This window comes from Motacilla alba, chromosome 13, assembly GCF_015832195.1.
Source record: "Motacilla alba alba isolate MOTALB_02 chromosome 13, Motacilla_alba_V1.0_pri, whole genome shotgun sequence".
In the NCBI taxonomy this organism is placed as follows: domain Eukaryota; kingdom Metazoa; phylum Chordata; class Aves; order Passeriformes; family Motacillidae; genus Motacilla; species Motacilla alba.
The window spans coordinates 7,745,795-7,772,675 of NC_052028.1; the positions used below are offsets into that span (position 1 = coordinate 7,745,795).

The window sequence follows — 26,881 nt, forward strand, 5'->3', positions numbered from 1 at the left end:
TTTTAAACACCATGCATAATGTTAAAATTTCAATTCTCTCAGGGATAATTTTCCAGAGGGAAATGGAGAAACACAAGGCAAGCTAAGATGACCTTTGCCATATCCCTCTTCAGCAGCACCAAGAAATCACTAATTTATGGAATAGTGCCAAAAATTATTTGCAGCTCTCAGACAGAAGAGAGAGGGAGGAGGAAAGGTATCTAGGGATGAAATTCAGAAAGGTGGTCATGGAAAGGAGTCACTGATCAAAGAGATGCTGCTCCAAAGTTTCCTGCAAAATCTAAACAAATTGGATTTAGGGTTGGGTTTCAACTGGGTTTCAATATTCAAACCTGCTTTTCTTCCTAGGAAAAGAATAAGGTTGTAAAGAAAAAATGCACACATGAATCATGGTTTAGCAACCATGAAGAAAGAAATCAGAATGCCCTTCTGCTTCCCACATATCTCAGTAAAAAAAAGAGATTAAATTGGCTCTAAACCAGTTTTTTTGGGCTCTGTACTACTCCAGGAGGCTCTAATTACTTCATTTTTTTAATCGGATGACTTATCTGGAGACATGCCACTTTATTTTTAACTAAAGAAACTGACTGTACTTGTGGTCTGTGGATTAGTTGTCCTCAGTGTGCAAAGATAGCAGAGTTCACCCAGCCGGGAGCGAGCCAGGCTGCATATTGATGCAAGGGCTGGCGAGACGGGCAGACTCAGTCAGCTGTTGTTTTCTTTTGTGCTGGGTTTTCTTTTTTACTTCTAGAATAAAGAAAAGGAAATGAAGGGGGAGGAGAAAGAAGTGAAATAGGACACAGGAATTGATGTAATACCCTCCAGAAATATTTGAAGGTCATCTGCCTTAAAAAAGAGACAACATTATTTTAGAGGGCTTGGGAGGCAATTCATTAAAACCAGTGAGGTGTAAATAAGCAAAGAAGACTGGATGAGGAAGAGTCTGTTTTTCCCAGCAGTTCCCAGAGCCAGGTCTGCAGCCTGCCCAGGCACAGCAGTTGCAGGAGCCCAGGCTGAGCAGCTTGTCCTGCCAGGGACATGAGCACTCCTGTCTCTGTGCACTGAATGGGGTTTTATCCCTCAGGAAAGCTTCAGAGCTAGTTCATATTTCCATACATGGCCACAGAACCACAGAATGTTGGGTTTGAAAACTCCTTGAAGTTCATCTAATTCTGACCCCATGCCATGGGCAGGAAATCCTGCACATCTATCTTAGAGAGAGCATTTTGTGCAAGCTCATGGTTTTCCCATCTGCAGTAGCTTCTGATGCTTTCTTCTGTTTCCTCCTGCTACCAAACAGGCGAGTCTTGGGGGGTGTGTCCGCATGATAGTGACAGGCGCTGCCCCCGCGTCCCCGACCGTCCTGGGCTTCCTCCGCGCGGCCCTCGGATGTCAGGTGGGTTTGTGTGGCTGTTCAGGGATGTTATCCACTGCTAGCAAGAGAACACGTGGTGTTTAAGAAAGGAGATGGGTTAGACCCTCAGAACTGCATTTAGGACAGCTGTACCAGCGTGGATCGAACAGCAGGGCTTGGGGCAGCCATGAAGTCCTGGGACACCTGGAGCTCAGTGGGGTGGGAACAGCCCTGGGATGGCAGTAACAGACAAGAGATATTTTCACTTTGGGCATCTCCCAGAAAATCCCACAGGCTCATCCTACCCACCTCTCAGCACCAAAATGAGTATGTGAAATTAAATGTGTTCGTGCAAGTGCTGGGAACTTCATTACATGAGTTTTATTCTATATAGAAACTGAGAGAGCTAATCGTCAGACATCAGCCTAGCCCACTTGACATGTCCACTGCATTATTTCTCTGTGAGAGGAAGCCTAGGGCAACTGAAAGCCTAATTTTAGGCTCTCATTTGAGAGCCTAAAATTAGTCAGGAAAAAAAAAGGGTGGATTTTCAAAATGTCCCACAAAAATACCTTTTTTTCCCCATTAATAAGTTCCTCTCATAGCCTATGTCCTGAATCAAAGGTTAAGTGCTCAACTCATCATCTCCCTGTTGTCAATGATATAGAGCCATGGTCTTTCCTAGTTATGTAAATGGAATTTTGTACACAGTAGAAGCCAGGGACAGTGTCCCCATGGCGAATGGGCACCCACACATTGCAGCTGCAGGCTCAGCTCACAGGACTGTGCAACAGAGGGCAATGCTTGGCATTTCAGTTTGTAACAGCAAAATCTTTTATGATCTTTTAAAGATACCTGTTTCTTTGTCAGGTTTATGAAGGCTATGGCCAAACAGAATGCACAGCTGGATGCACCTTTACAACTCCAGGTGACTGGACATCAGGTAATTATTTTCTTCCACCATTTGAAGAAATAAAAGAAATGCACATTCCTTTAGGAAATTATGGACTGTAACATTAAGGCCAGGTTGGATGGGGCTTGGAGAAACCTGATCTAGTGGAAGATGCTCCTGCCCATAGTAGGGGGTTGGAATGAGATGAGTTTTAAGGTCCCTTCCAACCCAAACCACTCTGTGCTATTTCAGAATAGGTTTTATATCCAAAAAGGTGTCGGTATTTAGTTTTAATAGTGCAAAACCTTAATTAAGGAAATTATTTCTGCACACAGACACAGCTCCTGCAAGAACATCCAGTGTATCTACAACTATGCAAGTAACTAATGATAAAATGCTAATTATTGTTTATAGGAGAGATGACAAGTGACTTGATAACTTTGATTTCCAGGTCATGTAGGAGCCCCTTTGCCCTGTAACTTAATCAGATTGAAGGATGTGGAAGAACTGAATTATTTTGCTTCCAAAGGAGAAGGAGAGGTAGCAAATCACATTTTTATATCAAATTCTCACTAGTTAACACTGTATGAAGTAGTTTATAGAAGCATTTTACCTTTGTAGCATGCATGGTTGCTGATGTGTTACATTGTGCAATCAGGAAAGGAAAATGGAAGTTTAACAATAGAGCAGCAAAGAATTAATGAAAAAGGAGCTGTGGCAGTACTTCCAGCCTGATTCCTTGAACTGCTAAGATTGAATTAATTAGTTCAGCTAAGAAGAGCTGAATTACTATAATTTCTACATTGCTGTGATCTCTACATTGCTGTGATTTCTATACTACACAAATTCTAAACTTAATGAAATAACTTTGTTGTTTTTAACTGCAAATGGAATGCAAATCAACTTCAAACAAATCAGTTTTGCAAACCCTACTTCATATTTCCATTAGCTTGAAAAAAATCCATAGATAGTTTAATAACTCCATCATGGAGCACAGTCATTAAAATATTTCAAATTTAGTGAGTTACTACTTAACTTGTATTTATAGCAGAATAAGAAAATAATTCATCATCACTCCTGGTTGTTTTGCAGATCTGTGTGAAAGGACCCAATGTGTTTAAAGGTTACTTGAAAGATGAAGAGAGGACAGCTGAGGCACTGGACCAGGAGGGCTGGCTTCACACAGGAGACATTGGAAAGTGGTTACCTGTGCGTACTGGACACACTCAGAGTTCTTATGGCAATTGTATTATCCCAAGTAAATTCTCAAGGACTGAACTTAGGTCTCAGAATAAGCATTTGAAAGCACAACAGGCAGTTGAAAGCTCTGTTAAAGACAGACCACTTGCTGGATTTCTGTGGTTAAATAACTTCTCTGGGAATTCTCATTTCTTTCTCCTAACAGAATGGGACCCTTAAAATTATTGATCGGAAAAAGCATATATTTAAACTTGCTCAGGGAGAATACATTGCACCGGAGAAGATAGAGAATATCTACATCCGCAGTGACCCTGTTGCTCAGATCTATGTCCATGGAGACAGCCTGCAGGTACAAACCAAGCTTTCAGAAAATCTTACTTTACTCTTAGTAGTTAGAAGACAGAGCTGGGCTTGAACGAAGGGAAAATGTGAGTGGATCATGCCACATTGTCTCCCTCCTGTTTTGGAGCTGGCTGACAGCCAGGCAGGAACTGAGCTGCTGGTGGACCCTTGGCACCTTAGAGAATGCTGTGGCTGAAGGTCAAGCTTTTAAGTTGGCTTTGGTGTCACTCTTTGGGTCTCCAATGCTGTCCTTTGCCACCATGCCTGTGGTAAGCCAGGAAAAGGCAAAGCCACTGCTGCCCCGGGCACTGCCTGCCCATTCTGACCAATCTTGTTCTGTTAATTTGGACATTTATACACACACCTACAGCTTTTGAAGCCATGGCAATTCATCCTCTGCATTCAAGGCTCAACAAGCATGAGCCTTCCCTTGGCACCAGAGTTTGCCTGCAATTTGCAGAGCCATTTGAGTTATTAATGTGCAGGAGGAGCACAAACCCAACAGAGGGTATTAAAACTGCTGGTAAATGCAGGAAAATTTTTATCTGAGAAAAAGGCACAGACTTCAGAATGTACTTCCAGATTATATGTTAGCAAATTATTGACATAATTAAACATTAATTAAACAATTAAGAAGCAATATGCATGCAGAAATTCAGCTGACTTGTGTATTCACTTCAATGAAGAGCCTGGAATGTGGTTCAGCTTTCACCTGCAACTCTCCTTCTCCTTTACCTACAGGCATTCCTGGTGGGAATTGTGGTGCCCGATTCCGAAGTCATGCCAGGTTGGGCAAAGAAAAGAGGGTTTGAAGGAACATATGCAGAACTCTGTAAAAATAAGGTTTGTATCTGCAGTACAGACTTTTTTTTTTTTTCCCTGTAGCATTATGTGTGCACAATATTGTGTCTAGGAATGACAATTTCAGTGACAAGAATTATTTCCTCACTGAACATTCAGGCTGACTGGATCCAGTGATATGTGTTGACTAATGGTACCAACCTCTGCCAGCTTTGGTGTGGCGGGGGCAAGAATCTGTCTTGCAGAAAACAACAGTACAGCAGAAGGAGAGGTTGTGTTTGCTTAGATTTCTTAAATAAGACAACTAAATAAGACTTATGGTCTTCTCTGTGGTGACCAGCAACAGGACCAGAGGGAAGGGCCTGAAGCTGTGTCAGAAGAGGTTTAGGTTGGATATTAGGAAAAGGTTTGACCCAGAGAAGGTGTCTGGGCACTGGAACAGGCTTCCAAGGGGACTGGTCACACCATCAATTCTGACAGAGCTCAAGGAGCAATTGGATAATACTCTCAGGCACGTGGTAGGACTCTTGGGGCTGTTCTGTCAGGGCTGGGAGTTGGATTCCATGGTCCTTGTGGGTCCCTTCCAGCTCAGGACATTCTATGATTCTATAACAAGGACCTCAGTCTTAAACACATGCTCTCCAATACTGAGGAATTGCATTGGATCACATCAGTAAAATCTGATGCCACTGAACCATTCGACTGGTGTCTGTGGGCAGTGATTCTGCATTGAAGTCTGGCAGATGGCTGAAAGACTGTAAATTTAACAGCTATGTCACATTGCTGGTTTGAAAATAGAACCTTACTTTTCATACCAAGGAGACACTTAACATCACCATACTTAAGTGTAATGTTTATACATTACAATAGCATTTTGCTAATTACATATTAACTGTTAGTAAGGCACTTGAACTTTGCTCAGAAACACTTTTTTTGGTGAACAGTGAGCATTAATTGCATGTAAGGTTGACTGGTAGCTCATGAGGAATTTCTGTGTTTTAACGCAGGAACTGCAGCAAGCGATAATGGAAGACATGGTACGGTTAGGGAAGGAGAGTGGGCTTCACTCCTTTGAGCAGGTAAAATGAAATCCATCATTCAGTGTGGTCAGACAGGCCACTTGTCTGTATAGAATGGGGATTTGTCAGCATTTATCATGTTACTACAAATCTCTGTTGCAGCTGTACATGATGTTTTTGGAAAGAGCTTTATTGCTGGCAAGCTGTATTTATTCCTCTGGGAAAATGTGTTTGGTGTGATTCTGCTTCCCACCCATGTTTGAAATTTGAATTAAATTTAGTGAAAGTTTGGGGTGCAGAGGTCAAAGTCTTAATCGGAGACATGGATAATCTCCAGAAAACCAGAGGTCAAGATAAACATCTGTAGGAGTCTGACTTTTCTGCCACTGAAAGCTCTGTTAGAAATTGGGTCACTAATTACTACTCTTATACCTGACCTTGAAATGCTGCTGGTTTCTTTATCTTTAGTCTGGGCACTACTTCTTTCCTGCTTGTGTAAATATTTCTGCAATAGAGCTACAGACATTTCAGAAGGGGAATCTGAAATCAATCATGGTCTACATAGCATTAAAAACAGAAAAATTATCCACCCCACTTTAAAATGTCAAATGCTTATTTCTGTTGAAAAAAACAAACATCTTAATCATTACATATAATTAGCAAGGGCTTTTTTGCTTTTGTTTAGACTGTTTCTGGGTTATAATTCTAATGAGTAATCCACCGTATTGGAGTGGGGCAGATGCATCATTAAACATATCCCTATTATTGTTAATTTCTCAGTTACCTATGCAAATGAAATGGCAACAAAAATAAATTTCTTTTAGAATAATTCAGTATAAAGCATAGTTTTTAATGCACATAATTGTCTGTGCCAATAAGTCTTGTTTGCCTGTGCCATGGTCTTCACAGTATGAAATATCCTCAAGTAATCGATTCCACCAGCAGGTTACAATTAATAAAGTAGTGAGGAAAGCCTTGTCATCTTTCTAAAAATTGGAATAAAATAATAATAGAATAGAATAAAAAATTATATCATTTTCAAATTTAAAGGGCTTCAAAACTTCATCTTGGTTGCAATATGCAATCTTAAAACCAACTTTTGAGCCAGATACTGTGGCTAATGTTCGCATGGGATGGGATCTCCTGTTTAAGGGGATACTCTTTATTATCCCCATCCTTGTCTGTAGCTTGGATTTCTGTCTTGGGAACGACAAGTGTGACTTCTATAACCATCAGCTTCTAGGATCCGAAAGCTAATGTAGCAAATGGTGGAGCATTAGTAGCATGAACACTGATTTATGAAGGATTGCATGGGGGCAGGGCCTGGACCATGATGCTTGCAGGGAAAGATGAATCACATCTCTAAGGAATAGAAAATGGATTTTCAGCCTATATTGCTGCAGCTCCCAGCCAAACAAACTGCAAAGCAGTCAGGCTTGGGGAATCACAAAAGCAGCAGATGGCTGGGGAATTTTGTCTTAAATCGGTGGGCTCTGACCAGTCACGCTACAGTTTTCTGCTTTCTCCCACACCAGCACGGGAAGGAAAAGCTCACTCCCATCTGTGCTGCCAGGCTCCCCACTGTGCTCAGAGCCACTGCCTCAAAGAAGGGCAGCCTTGTGAAATGCCGTTTGCACTGGCTAAAAAAATGGTATCCTTTAAATTAGCTAAAGATGATCATCATCTTCACACTTTGTGCCTGCAAAGTTTCATGATAATTTTGCAATATTGAATTGGTGCTGTTTACTTTTACAGTGGGGTTAAGGTTTCTTAGCACAGCTGTCTGCCCTTGCCCTCTCCCCCACTGCCTTTCAGCTGTGTGAAACTGCAGTGATGATCTCACACTCTCCCTTGTGCACTGCCTCGCTGTGCTCTGGCCTTGCTTTCCTGCAGAAAAGAAGTTTATGTGCTCATTCTCTTGGAGAGCTCCCTTCTGTGGGCAGGAGATGAAAATCCTGGGAACTCAGCAGAAGAGTGCCCTGGACTTGAGGCACCACCAGAGGGAAGCACAGCAAAAAAAGTTAATGTTTATTCAGTGTGATGCCTGTAACATTTGCTATAAATATATTCCTCTTTTATTTTAGGTAAAAGCCATTTATATTCACTCTGATATGTTCTCGGTGCAAAACGGTTTGTTGACACCAACATTAAAGGCTAAGAGACCAGAACTGAGAGATTACTTCAAAAAACAAATAGAAGAGCTATATTCAAGCATCTCCATCTGAAATCACGGGAAGAATCTTCTGAGTAACGGACTTCATAGCAATATTAGAATAATACTCAAAAACTACAGAGCCAGAATGACACTGCTGAAATGGATAAGCATCTGAACCTGATATTTGAGCCTTTCATTTTTCTAGGATTTCATCACTAACCATATTTTCCTTTTTTTTGCCATCAGGTGTGATACAATTTTTTTTACTCTAGGTATACAGTAAGACACCACTAAAAGTTATGCTAAATTGCCACAAAATATGCAGAAATTTCAATCTATGGCCGAGTAAATTATGGAAGCATATCTTTTAAATAACTACAAATATTTTTAGTTAAAATAGGGAAAATTTCAAGTATGTCTGTTGATATTTGATTGTATACAACCTAATATATTAGAAACTAAAATAATAAGTAATTCAATAATGTGGTCTACCTCAAATAATCAGTGACTGATGGTGAAAGTAAAAGTCTGTTTTCTCTGATTTGGAACTTCATGCTGGATATTGGTTTATATAGTAAGTGATAGTTTTTATATTTTTCAGGACATAAATGACATTGATTTGATTTAATCATTGATGACTTAACAACCAGAACAGAAATAGGAAGGAATTTCCCACTATTTGTACTTAATAGACCTATTAGTATATTACATCTAATGGATTACTGTTACTTGGAAATGACAAGAACAGGGTAGGCAGCATAGCACAGAATTTCCTCTATTTCCTTTTCATCCAAACACAGTTTATCCATGGTATGCAGATTCTGCATTAGGGCTCCTTCAGTCCAGTGCACTCACGGACATCTGAACTGCTCAAACGGAGAAGGTTGCAAAAGCATCACTGGCTCTGTGGTGGCTTTAGGTGGGAGTTCACGATAATCCATATGCTCCCAATCCCTAATTTATTACTTCACATGCTGCTAATACTGCATAGTCCAGCTGGACTAACTCCCTTTCAGAAACAGCGCTAAGGAAATGGAGCACAAGGAATAAGCTGTGATTCTGGATGGGGCTTAGCAAAATGAAAAGGTCTGGGAAAAGGCCAGCCTGAGATGCAGCAGTGGAGGGCATCCTTTGTCTGGCCATGGAAGGGGAAGGAATACTGCCCCAAAAGACTCATGGGGATGGGCTAAAGGCTGTGTGGGCCATCGCTGTGCAAGGTGTCACCGTATGGCAGAACAGTGGATGTGGCGGCAGAAAGGCTTGTAATGGGAACGTCTTTACGGTCAGACATCTGGAAGCATCAAGTCCCATTGGAATCACCTCCAATGGCCTCTCTGGAATAACCAGCAAGTTGTCTGGATAAAACCTTACATGTCTGTGGTCATCAGAAAGAGGATAAGTCTCATAAGGAGTAGGAACAGACTCTAGAGCTGTCTCTTGGTACAAAGCATGGTACAAGGCAAAGAGAAAACTGTCATGTCAAGTTGCTTGAATACTTGGACTGTTGATAGATTCTTTCTGCTAAAAAGGGTCCTAAATATCTGTGTATTTTACTAGCTGATGTTTTTTGCACCATACTAGCATGGAGCTGTGCCTGCTAGATCTTTGCTAGGACAGTGGAAGCACACTTATTTTCTCTCTTATAGTGGAATCCACTGTAGACTTCTAAAGCTAAAAGTTTAAATTTTTAATCTAAACAGTATCTTATTTTCTCTCTGAAGTTCTGTTGCATGCTTCCAAATGAAATAAATTGAATTAATAAGTCAGTGTTTTACGAAGACTGATTTATTGCAGTGATATCAGAACAAGATGATACATAGGAAACTGTATCAGTAACATAATGACTCAAAGAATGTGGCAGTTTGATTTATCAAATGTGCATTTGTCTGAATCCTTTTATGCATCTGATTCCTCATTTGATTTCAGTGCAGTGACTCATATCAGTCCAAAGCAAATGAAGAAATATCTGAGATCTGATGGGATCCTAATTTTTCACCAATATATGCAGCAATAGCATCCCTGAGGAATTGGCCACGTCAATGGAGGACAGGGATTACTGCATAAAATCTGGCTCTTTAGGTCAAGTCATAAAGGATTTTTATCTCAGTGGAGTTTAGTTCATATCCTTTTTGTATCAGCCAAAAGACAGTCATTACATACACAGCCTTCAAAGCAATGGAGAATTAAATTCAGTACAATTTCCTGTCTGTTTTAATGCAACAGTTTTAAAATAAACACCCCCAAATCCTAGTCATCTAAGAAATAGAGAAAAGCTATTTTTCACTGATTTTTTTTTTGCCATTTGAATTTTATTTGCTTTTCTCTTAAGGTGATTTCAGGCTTTTTGGGACAACTAAACTCTGTATAAGTACAGAAGATTCCAATATGAGTTTATTTACAGCTTAGATGGCTGTTATTTTTACATATATGACCCTGAATAATATATCTATATTCTTCTTTTGGTATTTGATGCAAAATGTCAGATGCACTAGAGCCAAATATATGAATTGCAAAAGAATAAGAAAGAAAAATTGAAGACTTGGCCACACTTGGATGATGCAAAATCTGAATTGGTTTTTGTCACACCAAAAGTGTTAATGCTTTTAGAACTTGTGAAAAATTATATAAATAAACTAAAAGCTCTCTTTTATACTTGTATAATCAGATTTTCCTCTCCAGGTCACTCTCTTGCCACAATCATAACGATGTAAGAGATTAACACTTGAAAAAGAGATGTGTAAGGCATGAGCTAGGCTCAATCCTGCTTCTCTTCACATTCCAGGCATATTCATTTTGTATTGAGCTGTCTTAAACTGAAACACTTCTTGTCACCACCAAGGAAAAATCCCCAGGGCTGTCCAATAACCAGTTTGGTATTTTTTGGTTTTTTTACCTTAAGATAACTAATTACAAAATTAGTTTCTATTATTCATCCTAAAGAGTGGCAACTCTTTTTGCAGTCAGTTTTACAGTTGCAGTACTGCATTCTTGGTTCTTCCTGGGCCTGGTGCTATGCCTGTGGAATCACTGGAAGAATGTCTTATCTATAAAAAACCACAATAAAATACACTTTTCAGGAAGAGGCTCTTGCTTAGTTATATATTTTGTACGTTCTTTGCTTGATATATTGCACAGAGAAAAATCTGTTCTGCCAAAATGCACAAAGTGTGAGCAGAAACCAGACCAGAGTCTTTAACCCCATGGGCAGGAAATACATGGAATAATTCTGTCCTGAAAGGCACATTTGCAAGTTAAAATGCTTGATGCACATGAAGTGAGACAGAGACGGTGAGTTTTTATTGACAAAGTACCATTTTGCAATCTGTTAGTCAGTATCTATCAGCAACAGTAAAGTCCAGTCTCATTGTTGCCATGAATATAAAATTCTCCTTTGTAACAAAATAATCTGACCTTAACCTCTGGAATGAAAAAAATTAATTTAGATTTTTTTTTTAATTTTACATGTGTTAAAAGCACAAACTGCTGATCTATATGTAAATAAATGCTACAAGATGAATGTAAAATGGGAAAGAATATACTATTTTTGCATGGTAATAGGTGACTTAAAGACCTCTTGATGCCTTAGAAAAAAATTGAAAAAGCATTTTATTTAGAGGCAATTCTATTGGCCTACTTTTCTATCTTGAGTTCACTTTGGTTTTCTCTGGGGGGAAAAAAATCATAATTAAATCATTGTTTCTTCTTGGAATTGATGTTCTTCAGTATTTTACACATTTGGTGGTTTCCATACCACCTTTGCACCTGTGAAACAATGAAGCTTTTCAGAGAAGAAATCTGAATGCCTGTAGCCCAGAGGTGAAAAAAATTTAGATCCCTTGAATTCTTGTAAAGAAAAATGTTTTCTGAGGCATCTGGAGTCCCTTTAAGCCCTTCATTTCAGCTTTTTGTTATGTATTTTAGCAAAGTAAAAGCAGCCAACAAATGAGGCATTTTGGTAAGTGTTGCCTATTGTATTTTCAATTGAAAGTGAAGGGGGGTAAAATTTAACATATACATTTGTGTAAAAAAAATATCCTGTTATTAAAAACTTTTCTGTTTTGGTATATTAGCATGTATATCAAAGAGTCATCTATGGAAACTTTTGTAAAAAACTAAATTTTCACCTTTCTCAAAACTGCTCATAAGATTTTCTCGTGGACTGACATACAATAAAAGCTCTTTTATAAAATCCATTGTTCCTCCAGCACTTTGTCCTCACCATTGGTATGAAGTCATTCAGAATGTGCGGCTAAACTAAACGTGTTGTAAAAATAAGAAATTATGTAAAATAAAATAACGACCAAAAGCGTATTGGGACATGAGATTGATTTTAGCAATCTCCTATGAAAACTAATTGTTGCAAAGTTCTCTGAAGATGCAGCAGTCTTTCTGTAATGGTTTCAATTTTAATTTCAAATCAATAATAATATAACCACATGTATATGCTTGTTTAATATGAATTGCAATTGGGAATGCATAGTATTTTTTCAGATTGTGTCTAAACCAATAAAGTTTCAAAGCAAATGGGCTCTATCCCGGGTTTTGTGTGCACTTGTATCTCCTTTAACTTGGAAATCCAGAAACGCCTGCAGCGCCAGAGCCAGGCTGGCTGCGGCTTGGAACAACCGGGGGCGGCAGCAGCCGTCCCTGCCCAAGGCAGGGCGATCAGGAGTGTATCTAGGGCCCCTTCAACCCAAACATTCTGTGATTCTACACGCTCTGTTTTTTCAGGGTAACGAAGCAATGAGATTCCTCCTCTCTACAGCCTGAAGCGGGGTCGGAGCAGTACAGGGATTATCACACACACGATTTATTTACTCCATCTTCATATGGGAGTTTTTTCCCTGCGAGGGCGGCGAGGCCCGGAGCCACCGGACCGGGTGAAGGTGTCCGGTGTCCCGTGTCCCCTGTCCCCCGTGTTCCCCGTGTCCCTCGTCCCTGCCCACAGCGGCTCCCTCACGGGACCGGTCCCTCACGCGCGCCCGCGCATGCGGGCTGGGGCGGCGGGGGCGGCGCCGCCGGAGGGCCCGCGGGCGGCGGAGGCTGCGGCGCCCGGGTTGCCATGGAGCGGGAGCGCCGGCTCCGCGCTCCCTGCGCCGGGAAGGCACCGCGGAAGAAGCGCCGCTCGTCCCCTCTACCGGGGGCGACCGCTCTCCCGAGCAGCCGGGCCGGCGGCTCCCAGATATGCCGGCGACGCCTGTTCGGGGGCGCGGGGCCTCGTGGGCCGGAGTCCGCCTGTAAGCGCCTCACCCGGGAGGCGGCGGGGCTTGGAGTGCAGGAGGCTGGACCTGTAGTGGCGGGAAAGGGTGGGGAAAAGGACCTGCACTGTGCTGTGTGCGGTGTGTTCTCTTGGGTAAAGATGCCGGGCAGGGTAATGCGGCCAAGATTTGTGCCAGCAGCGTCCTCGGTGGCCCCCAAAGGTTTGTTCCTCACACGGGTGTCCAGCGCAGCGGATCTTAAGGCGGGGAGGTGGTATCTTGTTATCCATGTCCCTCGCCGCTTGGAGAAAGCAGACTGCTCTTCTGGAAACAGGAGCGTTACTTCTATTTTAGCTGCTCGTTGGCAATAGGAAGGATTTTCCCTTCTATGAAGTACCTCCCCTCCATATAATAGAGTTGGAAGGGAGCATCGAGAAATGGCGAGACAAAAGCCTTGCTTACCTTTGAGAGAATATTTTAAGAATTGCTTGAAGTCGTTACTCCAAAGGAGCTGTCTCGTTGTTGAACGCAGTGCAGCAGACACCAAGCTAAGCATTTGAGACCTGATAAGAAAAAAAATGCAGTTCAAGGCAAGGGATGGGAATCAACTGAAGACTGACAGAGTATGGGGAACACCAGCGTGGGAGATCTTGATCTTGGGCTGATCTTGGTAATTGAAAAGTAAATCTTTGCTGTGAGAGGGTACAGCAAATGTTTGTTATTGCCTTGTTCCTGCTCTGCTGGCTCCTGCTCTTCTATGTATTTAGTGCTCCTCTGCACAGGACTGGGTGCAACCAGCTGCTGGAGGTCTTCCATATGCTTGAAAAAAAGAAGGAAAAGGATGAGTCCTGTCCATATATATCATCCTGTCCTGAATTCCCAGGAAGCTTCAGCCAGAGGGCTCTGTGTGGCCCTGGGGAAATGCAGTGACTCAGATCCAGGTTTTAGCAGGGGGACGGATGCTCCTTTGCAGTCATAAATGTGTAACTCTAGGAAGTTTGACTGTTTCTACCTCTTGGATAATGAAAGCAAAGCACAAAGCTAAATGACTCATAAAATTAGTTTTAGGATAAGAACATATATCTCTGAAATTTTCTGGTTACTGATTATTTGTGTTGTTAATGCCATTTGGGATTATATACAGTGAGGACCAGTTTATGTAGAAATCCTTGATACTCCTAAGAAACACCATTTAAAACTGATTTGTACTCAAACTATTTTGAATCAAGGTAAAGGTTGCTTCCAAGGTGGTGGGTTTACTCCTTTTAATCAACAGGTTTCTAAAACATAAGAAGTATTTCTTTAAGTCTGCTTTTCGTTTTGTCTTGATATACTGCTGAAAAAAACAAATTCAGATTTTAGATTGTTTGTGATAGTAGGGTCAAAAAGCATTATGAATGTAGAAGGTGGGAACAGCTAAATTAGAAATAATAACCTAAATTCTAATGTTGAAATTATCATTATTGAACTAAATATTTATTCTCTAGGCCTGAAGAAAAAGTTCAGTGGGAAGAACTTACCAAAGATTAAAGAAAATGTTGAATATACTGAAGAGAGCTCTTCATGCCACCAAAGGTCAGCTAGAATGCATTCAAACACACCATTGTTCAGACTTGCTAGTAAATTGTATTGTTTTGTCTTGTGAGATGGCAGTTGGAGCAAAGCAGTCTGAATTATCAGTGCACTGCTGTTTGTCAGATTATTTATTGACACCCCATAAAGGCATTTTGGAGTTGTTGCTTTTGTCTAAAGCAGTGTAGCTCTGTGATTGAATTTGGTTCTGTTCTCAACTGCAGCAATCAAGTGACTGTCGGAGAAACAACAGACCTCAAGGTAAAAGAAGAGGAACCAGAAGAAAGCAGTGTACCACTGAAGGTGAGAATACTGTCTTGCTTTTTATCTACTAGTGATGGAGGATAAATCAGAGAAATGTGACACGTTAAATTCTTCTATTCAGGTAAAATTTCCTATGAGTTACGTCTGTGTGAGCCCAGACGTTTTTCAGGCTGAATTTGGTCCTGTATTTTGGATTATATTCTCTGTGTCTTTGGCCAGAATAAAAGCTGTTGGAGGTACTGGTAGCATGAGAAAACATCAATCCTAGTTATCATGGATGAGGCAAGGCTGAAGGAATTGTGTTGCGTGGAAGAGATCTCAGTAGCTTGTGATTTCAGAGAATTGTTCACTTCTAGGTCAGGCACAGACCTTTGACACGCCACTGATGCTCTTTCTTGTGTTATTTAAACTGGAACAAAGTGGTTGGAGGTGATGGTGCAGAAGTGTTTCAGGATAGTTAATACTGCAATGGCAAGAGAATATGAACCAGGTGTGTTTGAACTGAAATCTGCTGCAGCAAATGGCACAGGTGATACCAGAAAAAAGTATTTTTCTTTAAAATGTTCACTCTTCTTTAGAGTCTACCAATTATTTATATTTTCTACAAAATGCCTAGTTTTGTAGAATCTACTGCCTACACATCATAGATGTTTGTATTTACAGAAATGGTGTAGGATTCTGAAAGTGAGGTGTCTGAAAAAAAATAAAATCAAAAGACAGTACTCCACCTCTGTTGTGCCTAAGTTCAGTTCATGTCAGTACGCCTTCAACGGCAGTCTCATCTAGCAAACATTGCAGGATCAAGTGATAGGATATTTGTCATGAATTTGAGAGCTGTGAGTTTGCAGATTTGTTAATGTGCATGAAAAATCCTGCTACAAGTTACACTGTGAATAGCAGACTTCAGTGGTGAGGTACTAGACAGTGAGTTTTCTCAGCATCTGCTAATGTAGGATGATATTTAAATGTCTTTCTTTGTCTACATTCAGTTTTCTCAGGCTGTTTGTATTGGTCTTTTAATTTTAGGATTCCAAAATAATTAACTTTGAAAGTAAAGGAAGTTTGAAAAATGCTGAAGTGACTTCAAGTGAGTATAATGGCTAAGCATTATATTATTAAATATATTTGATATTTATAATAAACTAAATGTAAAATTCCTGATACAATTTTATTTCTGTAAAAGTACGGGTCTTGTGCTGTGCTGTTGTTGTACTGGTTCTGACTGTGTGCTGTTAGAAAGTGAAGGTTTTGATACCACTGGCTGGACTTCTGCCTCTTACTGCAGCCTGTGGCTGGACTCACATGAGTTGGTTGCAGGCAGCACAGACAGACCCACAGCACCTGAGGCAGTCGTGAGCTCAGCCTGTTGGAAACCACATGGTCTTGGTTCTATCATTGACATGACTAGTTGTGGACATGAATTCTTCAGTTTACTCAGACCTGCATGTCCAAAAGCTTGTGATCTGTTTAAGAATTGCCCTACCAGGGGCTGTAGTCTTCAGCTATGTCTTGTGAGCCTTGGGCAAAGAAGGTATCTTCTCTTGGCTTATGGTAGTGTATGGAAATAAACAAAAGGATGCCCTTTAACTGTATTATGACTTATGATATCATGAGTGACAATATTTAGCTCATTACAGGAATGAAACTCAGATAAGGAAATCCTGATGGTTTGTACAAGATGATAGATTTTTTTAGTCACATTTTTTGTCTCTTTCTCTAGGTACAGAAATTACTCTTCCCACAGGTGTTTCCACCTTTCTCATAGAGTGTTTAGATGAAGATTCAGCTGCAGATTATAGCACTGCTAGCGACAGCCTGAAAACTTACTCATCCCCTGAAACATTCAGAGATGATGATTCAGGTGAGGCTTTTGTGTGACTGCTTTCAGTTTTATTTGATGTAGAAAATGTGGGGAGACTTTCTACAACAGAAGGACTAGCGGCCTCCCTTGGTGTGACTCACCAGGTCACATCTTAGCTATAAACCTGTGCTTAACATGGAATCAGTGTATCTGTCCTCTAATCTGGTGTGAATCAGGTCCTTATGTAATTTGAATCCTACTTTAAACCTAAAGTATTCACTGTGGACACAAACTGTTTATTGGGAATGGCCCACAAATGTGTGTTCAGTCAAATTCCTTCCAAACTTTTCTGCAGCTGTTTGAGCCAAGACAGTGCTTTAGTTTTGCTTTTTAGTTCCTGTCTTGCAATTGTGATTGTTTACAGTTTAGTCACAAGTTTAATAATTCAATGAATTTCAGCATAAGAAATCTGCACTTATATTTTCTATGTCCAGAAAGATGCAATTTTTACTCTGCAGACCTTGGGAAGTACAAGAACTCGACTCTCCTGGACTCCAGCAAAGCGGTGACCATTGATAAGATACCACAGATGTCAAATCTTTCAGCAATATTAGGTAATTCTTTTCTACAATACTTCAGGATATAAACATAAACAAATTTCACTCTGGTGTGAGGAACCTGTATAAAATAAGTAACGATCATTTTATGTAAGTTCTGTTAGCATAATGGAGAGCAGCTCCCTGCTAGTGGTTTGTGTTTGCTTCTAATATTGTGCTTTATAAGTTAGTTTGCATTAAAAAAATTGTCTGGTCTAAGCTGGCCTAGCTTTTTTATTTAAAGTTTAGCTTTAATGTTTTGGGTTTTTTTTAGAACCTGTACTGGAGGATTTTCCAGACCGATGCACTAAAAGGTAATCGCTACAGCAGACTCTTTGATGCACCTAAATGTTCAGACTTTTCTCTTTTGAGAGGTATTTAAAAGAAAGGCCAGTACAAGTAAGCCTCTGCTCGTGAAGAGTTTTGAAATTCCACTTCTGTGGAGTTTCAGCTACCTGTGTCCTCACTAACTTTGATATTGGTGGAATTTGAAATTGGTCAGGGAAGAGTTTGCCTTATAGATTTCTAGTTTGGCCTTGCAGCTTTAGGGAAGTCAATGCAAGAGAACACAATGAAGGATTCTATGAAATGAGATGGCATTTATTTACAAAATCCCTAAATAAGTTGCTTTATGCGATTGCACTAATTCTGTCAGATTTCATTCAGTCACAGCAAGAGGGGTGTGCTCAGGTGGTCTGGCCAGGCTTGTCTGTGCAGTAGAGTGTGAAGGGTACCTGTTGTCAAGTCTTCATTAAGTCTTACATTCTGTGCTTGCCCAGAGAAAAATCAGTTTTTGGGCAGGTCTTTTATGTTCTTTAGGAATCATCAGCTTACATGGGGAGCAGCCTTTGCTTTGGAATCATGCTGACTTTATAGTATAATCTTGGGTCAGGTTACTGCCTATTGATAGTGTTTCCTTACTCAGAATGCATCTGCCAGGAAGTAGAATGGTGTGTGTGTGCTGTGCTGGCACCCCGTTGACACCCTCCTGTTGTTGGGTGCTGGGTTTTCTCTGACAAGTTGTCTGTGGTGAGGTTTTATCACAGGGAAGAGTCTTCTGTACTTGGCTTTGTCACAGAGCTGCCTTCAGGTCCTGACATAAAAACATGAGGAACATGAGTGTTTTTCTGGGAACAGCATAATTTCTTTCAACCCTTGTGCTTCTCCTTCCAGTCTTACATGCAGACATTTTCATTCATAACACATATCAATCTTGCTGTTACAGATCTCTACACAATTGATTCTGAATTTTCTTGTGAACCTAATTTCCCCTGCATCCTCCTTAAATGTATTCTGTCCTAGAATGCTGAAGTGCTGAGCTTTTAGTGAATCTTCTGTGGGTCTTGAATTGCAACAGTCTTCAGGATAGATGTGTAACTTGATAAACTATCAAATAACTGTAAAAGGTGATCAAGCAACTCCTTAACAATATTTTTTCAAATAAGATTCATCCTGTTTCACTCAACCTATATTTTCCTAGGATTTTCTTATTAATAGGTTTTTTTTAATGTTCATGTTCATTCAGAATAGTTGTTCTTTTTCTCCTCTTCTAGAAAGAGACCATCAAGTTGCTATTACAATTCTTCAGCATTAAGCATTTCAGCTACACTGGCAGGTAAAATATGACCTGAAGCAGTTGTGCTAGCTGTGAGAACAGAATATTCTACCCAAACTTAAATGATTGCACAGTATCTAAACCAGGCTTCTACTGTGTCATTTGTCTTGCAGCACAGACTGAACTCAGTTGTGTCTGGAAGGGAAAGTGTAATTTGAAAAATCTTTCCAGCAAATAAGGCTTGGTTCTAATTAATGTGTTAGGAAAAGAAAACAAAAACAACCAGCCAACTAAAGCCTCAGACCCCTCATTTTTCCATTTAATCACCCATGATGCTCAGTGAAAACTGACATTTCTTATTTACCTTACCCAGGAGCACAACTGTTTGTGTCGTGCTCTTTACTTGAGCTTATTTCATGTCAGCTTCACAAATACATTGAGTCCCTGATGTAACTACAGTTCTGATCTGTGACCGATACAATTCTGTCTGCGGCCCACATAATTTCCCCCTGCTTAATTTGGAGTGTAATAGCATCAGAAGTTGCCACTGGTAAATACTGCTGTGATTATGTGGGTCTCTGGTCTCACAGTATTTACCCAGATGTAAATAGCCAAGTGAACATTTTATAATAAGCAGCCTTGTTTACGGAATGGGAGAGGAGTAAAGCACCTGATGGTGGGGAGGAGACGAGGATTATATTGGAGGGAAGAATTGTGTTTACAGGACTGGCTTTGGAATTCTTCCTCTTTGAATACCATCCTGTAAGACATGGGGTAGAGAGTAGCTGTAGTAGTCTTTGTCTCAAAGTTAATTAATGTGTTGGAAATCTGTCACAGGAAAAAAACTCTGTAAAATAACAGCTGCAAGAGAGAGAACTCCAGACCTAAAAAGTGGTATGCGCTGTTCTTCACCGTTAGGACCGGAAAGCAAGGTGAAAGATTCTTAATAAATAGCAAGGTTGTAGCACAAATGACTTCCTCCTTGTATGGGTGGAAAACTCCACCTAGAGGAATAGTAGTTTCTGCTACACTTGTCAAGTGGTGGTTGCAGCCAGGGCAGAGTGAAGATGTAGCTTGCCTCTCCCTCTTGAGAGAGCAATAATCATGATGTCCCCAAGCTCACTGTTTTTCAGGCTGGCTGTGTCAGTGGTACTGAAATGGGTTGTGTAGAGCTTGACTATGACAGGGGGACTTTTTTTTTAGTGGCTATACCAGGCTTTTTTACCAGGCTATAGAGATTCACTTTGTAACACAAAATGTAATTGTCTTTCTATTTAGTATGATAATCGAACAGCTAAAACCAAAAGGCTGAAGAAGAAAGCAAGCAGTTCTAATCCCTTTGAAGAAGGTTCATCGTCTAGGCGGCGTGATGCCCCAAAAAACACATCAGCCCGATCAGAGGGATTGACAGCAGAAGTTCTGCCAACCAAACCAACAGATGCTGTGGTGGTAAGTATTCCCATTGTGCCCCACTGATTAACCCTGGCATAGAATGGAAATGGGAGTTGTGAATCTTGACTGAAGTTACAATTAAATAGAAGTGGCAGGAAGTGCCACATCTGAAATGTCTGAGCTGCAGTAAACTAATTCTTTGTCTTAATTTTGGAGAGCATAGGACTAAAAAATAACCCTGAATGACAGGAATTCAATACTTCAATCTGAACAACTAGCAGTAATTCTAAATGGAGTTCTTAAAGTATTGTGTACTAGGAGAATACTGTAAGAGTAATAATAAACAGCAAAGACTTTGAAACTGATACTGAGTTCTCTGTTTTTGTTTAGCAAATGACTTCCACCATGCTAATCATGGAGGAAAATAAAGTCCTAAAAAATCCTGGTAATGCTCAGCCTCTAGAGCTAGATGTGAGTGTCTGTCTGATTTTTTTTAATTATTAAAACCAAAGAAATCATTCCTTGTGGCACATTCCATTTTTGCCTCTATATATGTTACTCTGCAAATTGCACAACAAACTGATAATTCTGGTCACTTAAAAACCCAAACAACCCAACCTAGGAATTTGTTTTGTATTTTTATAAATGTAATGTAAAACCAGCTCTAGTATCCTTACTTGCATGAACTCTTTGATTCAAATTTGATATTTAAATGCCAGTTTGAATTCTTTGGCTGTACAGGTAGTATAGTACTGCCACTTGTCCCTTCATACTTGAGCTAGTGCATACTAGATTAATAAATAGAGAACATCAGGGTCTTGGCGACTCCCTAAATAATTTTTATTTAAGCAATAGAATATCTTCTGCATGAGTCAACAAGCATTAGCCAGTCTGAATTGTTGTCTGTTATTTGACTGGGGAGTTATTCCTGTATATTTTGTATTTTGATGGAACTGTAGCTTAGCTTGTCGCCCGTGTGTAAAGCCTCACCTGGGGAAGAACTGATCCTGAATACCACAGGTCCATTTGTTAACTCAGAAGAAATTGTTCCTGCATCTCTGAGCTCAGAAAAAGAAATTATTCCTCAAAGTCCAGAAGAAAAGAATATATTAAAGGTTCTGATTTTATTGCACTTCTTAAACCCAGTTTTGTCATGCTAATTTCTACTGTACTGTATATTTAATCCTTACAGTATCAAAACTGCTAAAGAGAATGTTTAAAGCTTTGAAGCTTTTTATCACCCTTTCCAATAGCGTGTTGAGTGTACACAAGTAGTCTTAAATGCTTTCTAGTGACATGCCTTGAAATCTGCATGTAATCTCTAGTTTCCCTAGAAGAAAGCTAAAAGAACATTTCTTCAGTGGGAATAGTTGTGTGAATGAAATGTCATTAATCTTTTCAGCCTGTGTGTGACAGACGAGAAATCTGCTCCATCGTTAGAATGTCACCAGACCCGAGGCATTCCCGGCTGCAGCAAGTTCCAGTCAACTCGAAAAAGTTCCGCCCTCCCAAAGCAGTGCCTGAAGGTAAAGGGATAGAGACTTGGTTCTATACTCCTGTACATATAGTACATATTGTATATATATACTGGGCAGATGCTGACTGGTTAGTTAAACGTTTAAAGGTTGTTGGGCTTTTTCTTAAAGTTTGAATATTTGGAAAAATCACAGGCCAAAAAGAGTGAAAGATGCAGAAAACTTCAACTCTCTAGCTTAACAGTGTTTATGTGCAACAGTACTTTATTAAAATTGCATTAATGTTTTCTCCTCCAGGGATCTTTAGCATAGGAATTAATACAGTCATAGGCTACTTCAGAATTAAGGCCTTACTATTATTCTGTGCTTTATTTCTAGGGTGAGTAAGCCTGAGTTGAACTTTGGTATTTACCACCACCCCTCCACCAAAGTAGTTCAAGTTACCAGAAATGTTTTTTTCAAAAATTACCAGTTTCTCATAAGGTTTCTGTTCTTTTTTCCTGAAACCCTTAGCATAGGGAAAGCTCCTTTATTCACTTCCTTGGTTTTTTGTTGAACAAAAATGAGAACTGTGAACAAAACTGTCTCATCACTTAACACAGAGGTAAAAGCCTCTCCCTTTCCCATCTCTCATGAAGTTTCTTGGTGTACCACTGGATGGCACGTGTCTTCTAAAGTTCAAAGTAATTCTTCTCCAAGTTTTTTGCAAGTTGTGTGTCATTTATTCTGTTTTAATTCAGTGCAGAGATACTGCATAAGTGTGGCAGCTTTCAAAAATACTGAATACACAAAAATTTACATTTGCTGTCTCTTGGGTCCAAATGCCTTCCTACTTTATTACCAGTTATATGCAGCATCTAGAATGCAGGGAAGTGCTTGTAAGTGTGTGTGTATGTATTAATTAATGACACTCATCTGACGCTTCTCTACAGATCAAAGAACTGGGATTGTGCTAGGTCATGTGCCCAGGCAAATTGTGGTAATACAGAACACAGGTTGTACTTGGTGGGCAAGTGAATCAGAAATCAGCAAGTAGTGTTGTCAGAACAAAAGTTTAGTTTTCTTACTCCTTTTCTAGAGGGTCCTGGTATCAGGAATTAGACCCCACTGTGGTGGGGGGTTTATGCTGGATGTTTTATTCTCTGTTCAACAGTCTTTCAGATGAGGCTGGTTTCCATTAGGAATGTACATGTACTCAAAATTCTTGTTCTCTTCTCACTGGTAAAGGGGACCTGCAAGATCCGGATTCTTCCAGACAAATGCTAGCATTGGATATATCTAGTGAACATCTGAACAGCTGGTCAGATCATTGAGCTTTCTTTTACTTGTGAGAATGTACCACTTTATTGATAATTATTTATCACTTTTTTTTTTCTCCCAGATACTATAGTAAGTACCAAAAATTGGATCTGCTGTAAACACAGATGAGATTTTTGGCTCTCAGAAGGAGTTAACAGAAGAAATTGTGGTCTTGCTGCTGTGACAGGGTGGTAAAAACAGAACTCCTAACTAGTAAATAATGGTTGTATGTTGTTTGAAATTTAGTATTACGTGTTTCAGTAAGCTAGTAAATACTCAAATACTTTATATTAAACGATTTTGTACACTGTTCTGAGCATTATTCTGTAAGGATTCCATAAAGATGATTCTTCAGTTTGTTTAGAATTTAAACAGTTTGACTGAAGAACAGCAGACCAAATTCCTTAAATAGAATTACTTTTGGCTCTCCCTCTGCCAAGATTTCTAGTTTTCTCTAGTAGCATTAGCATCTGAAGATGGGACCTGTGTTTAAATGTTAACATTGACTGTGAAGGTAACTGCATGTCCTGGGAGTGGCCATGAAAGCATTCATGTACTCTTGGAGACCCAGAAGTCAACAGTGTGCCACCACTAAACTCCTTGAATGCTTAGGTCTGCAGAACTTTGGAGGTACAGACTGTGAGTTCTGCTGTAATTCGATTTCTGAACATGACAACAGGTCATCTTCACCCCATCTCAGTGCTGAGAATTGGCTCTTAAGGATCAGCACTGTCACTGCCCAGCCACTGCCATCTCAGGGTTCTTCCTGTTTCATGTCAGGTATTTTGTAATATCACATCTCTCAGTCATTGTTTCTTCTAGGCTTCAGACTTAGAGAAAGTAAATGCCTTACATGAACACAATGGTGGGAAAAACCCTTTTATAGCTAAACTGTTTGAAGAGATGGATATTGACATTCTGGATTTTCCAGTTACTGCTCACACTGTGTCCACATAAGTCAAATTCCCAGTGCTTCCAGTTCAGGTTGTGGATTGTTAATTCATAAATGTTGTTCTTAATGTGCTGAATGCCTCAGAAAACACTGTCAAGAACAATTTTTTTCCACTTGAATTCGTTGCACATTAAAGTAATTTGGACCCCTACAGTGTTCTCACTACAATATCCTTTATTCAGACTTTATCTGGATGAAAAGGAAGTTTTTCAGTGTTTCAGAATCGCTTTCAAAAGAATCGCTTTCAGAATCGCTACTATCGCTTTCAAAAGTCTGAGTTTGTTTCTCAATGTTATCACCTTGGAAAATAGTTCTGTATTTCCTAAAAGAGCATTAAAAGAAGACATAAAACCCACAACTGTAGTGTGACTGCATTTGAAAATACCTGTAAAAGTTCAAACCCTGATCTTTTCTCCATTGCTCTGGGGTAGAAGGAAGTGCAAATAACTGCTGCTGGATTAGTCTGTGAACAAGTATTATATAAACATTCTAAATGGCTCAAGGTTAAAAATTATGCCATTAAGCTATTTTTCTTTTAAGCATTAATAGAACAAGTTCTGCCAATAACTCAGAGTCCTGTCAGGTATGCTTTTAATTATCAATATCCTTGATCTTGCAAATACTGTCACTGGTAATTATGCAAGAATCTAGAGCCCCCAGGAGACAGAGGTGAGCTCCTTGATGTAGCTTTCAGCAAAATTGAAAGTTATTTATTGAGTAGTTTATTTACTTAGTAGTTTACTTGAATAATCATCATCATGCTTATGATGATTGTTCAAGTAAAGGATGGTCCACAATAAAGATATGTTTATTGTAAGGGTATTCTGGAAGTCAACGGAAAAAACACTTTATTTTGCCCCAGGCCATTTGGTAGTGTTACACAAAGAGACTAATACTGGCAAACTACTTGGGAAGTACAAGAGAGGAAAACATGGTCTGTAACTGTGGAATTGGCTGTAGCAGTCTGAATATTGCTGGGGTTTGTCTTTGTTTTTCTTGATGTGATGAGGCTGTATAGGAGGACCGAAGTATCATGGACCACAATCTCTTGTCCTTCCCTTCAGTTATGAAAGCACTGCTTCTTATCATCTTTTGTCTGACTCCTAGAGAAAGTGTAATTAATTACCAGGCTAGCTCTTTGCCCCAGGGAAGGAAATTCATTTTGAGGCTGCAACAATCCCTACTCTTGTTCTGCTGTTCTCAAAGGAAAGGCATTTTCCCATAGTTTGGTTTTCAGCTGAAAAATTACTACATAAAATTTCATTCAGAGTGGAAACTGGCTCTGCCATATTGGTAGATAAAGGTTATGGGTCATGGCCAGTTAATGGGTAGGACTGAGGAGGTTACTTGTGCAGTGATTCAGGAGAAGAATCTGTTCAGTGTCACCAGGGCTGCTCTCTCACATCCCAGACATGATGAAGTCTTAATGGCTTGAATGGAATTGCTTCCAGCGAGTCAGTCCATGCAAGAGCTCTGATAATCCTTTATCAGCAGGAATTGTGCATGGCAGATGCATGTTGAGTAAATGTATTATACATAAATCTCTAAGAGGTTTTTCATTAACACTGTTCAGTTATTCTTGTTATCTGAAGTGCACTTTTAGGAGACTTTGACTCCAAGTACTCAGAGATGGTGGGAGATGTGTCTTGTACTGGAGCACTACAAGGGTACATGTACAGGTCAGTGGAAGGTAAAGCCTTACATGAAAATGGTTCTGGTTTGGGTCATAATCTTTAGACACAGAAGAGATGTCTGGGGCCCAGATCAAAATATGCTGAATGTACACATAAGTTCACTTATATTTAAAGGGACTCCATCGGCTTGGATTGCAGTGCACTTGAACTTAGCAAATTCTTCATTGCTCTAAGTTGTGAAACTACTGAAAGCTGAGTTACATACACTGGCCAAAATTCTGTCATTTTGTTTTGTTCCCAGAGGACTTTTTATTTTTGAGACTGTATTTGTGCTGCTCTTGTTGAGCAGGAGGCTTCTACACGTTGAAAGGATGTAAAGACTGCCCACGTGTAAATCTGTGGCAGCCATGTGTGTCTTCTGTACAGAACGAGGAGGAAAAGATGCATCTAAACATTAATTCCTGTTTTGTGTTAGAATTGTCTACAACTTCTGGTAGATGGAAAACGAAGTTCCTACAGATGGGTGATTGTGCAGAATCATTCTGTAGATACCTTACACATGCGCTAAATTATGCCTTAAAAATAATAATGCTTAATTTAATCTTACATCATATGTTGTTTAATTCCATTTTGCAGGGAAAGCAGATGAGTCAGTCAGTTTTGTCAGTCCTTAATTAAACTTCCTAGCAGGGTTGTATCTGAACATTGAGACACTGAAGGAGACTGCTTGCAGTCACTAGCGTTTCTATTTCACTTAAGTATAACTAATAAAGAGTTTTAAAGGCATGGATCTTTTTGATTTTATAAAACCTATTACAACTTTTTTTTCTTTTTTAAATTTGTTTTGGAGTTAGTTGCTGGACTTTATGCCCTAAATACTCTTTTGTGGATGGGTGTTTTACCCGTGATGATGGTTTCCTCTGCCATCAACTACACGCGTTCCACCTTCCCCGTAGGTTTTGACTCCAGTGCATCTGAGCTGAGCTGTTCTGCTACAGCTGTGGGAGAATCGCTTCGTGTACCTGGAAGGAGAGGGGGGAGGAGCTGGATTTTCGAGGTTTGGGGTAAAAGACGTCACTTTTCTCTGGTGCACCCCTGCACGCCGAGTCCCGAAGGCGCTGGGCACAGCCAGGGGCAGGATCTGATGCCTCGATCGTGACCTCCTCTCGCCTTCCTGGGCCTCCTGCCTTTAACTTCCGTCCGAAGAAGGAAAACACGAGAGCGGCGGGTTATCGCCGCCCCCGGGGCATTCCTCGGCCCTGCCCCCGGCGGAGCCCCGCCAGGAGCGGGCGCTTTTCCCGCACACGTGGAAGGCCCAGGCGGGTGAACGGGAGGAACTCCGAACTCCCCCAGGCTCGGCGCTTCCCGCGGGCTGTGCGG

The 26,881-nt window shown here is 40.3% G+C and overlaps 2 protein-coding genes across 8 annotated transcripts in view; both read left to right on the forward strand.

Moving 5' to 3' along the window:
* ACSL6 (acyl-CoA synthetase long chain family member 6) overlaps window positions 1–8,842 on the forward strand; it is a 54,180-nt gene extending 45,338 nt beyond the window's left edge. For all 7 annotated transcript variants that reach the window (XM_038150074.1, XM_038150077.1, XM_038150076.1 and 4 more), the window contains exons 14-21: window positions 1,301–1,396; window positions 2,225–2,297; window positions 2,698–2,786; window positions 3,339–3,455; window positions 3,652–3,795; window positions 4,530–4,631; window positions 5,597–5,668; window positions 7,693–8,842. In XM_038150074.1, coding sequence (XP_038006002.1) covers window positions 1,301–1,396; window positions 2,225–2,297; window positions 2,698–2,786; window positions 3,339–3,455; window positions 3,652–3,795; window positions 4,530–4,631; window positions 5,597–5,668; window positions 7,693–7,833 — 834 coding nt within the window. In that variant the 3' untranslated portion in view covers window positions 7,834–8,842. The remainder of the gene's footprint in view (window positions 1–1,300; window positions 1,397–2,224; window positions 2,298–2,697; window positions 2,787–3,338; window positions 3,456–3,651; window positions 3,796–4,529; window positions 4,632–5,596; window positions 5,669–7,692) is intronic.
* A 3,909-nt stretch (window positions 8,843–12,751) lies between these two features.
* Window positions 12,752–26,862, forward strand: MEIKIN (meiotic kinetochore factor). The gene is given in 15 exon segments (XM_038149977.1): window positions 12,752–12,794; window positions 12,797–13,000; window positions 14,449–14,536; window positions 14,758–14,836; window positions 15,824–15,884; window positions 16,518–16,658; window positions 17,093–17,212; window positions 17,469–17,508; window positions 18,748–18,809; window positions 19,587–19,681; window positions 20,028–20,198; window positions 20,532–20,612; window positions 21,101–21,256; window positions 21,544–21,667; window positions 22,998–26,862. Coding segments are annotated over 15 exon segments (1,512 nt in total). The 3' UTR covers window positions 23,045–26,862.
* The last annotated feature ends 19 nt before the right edge of the window (window positions 26,863–26,881 follow it).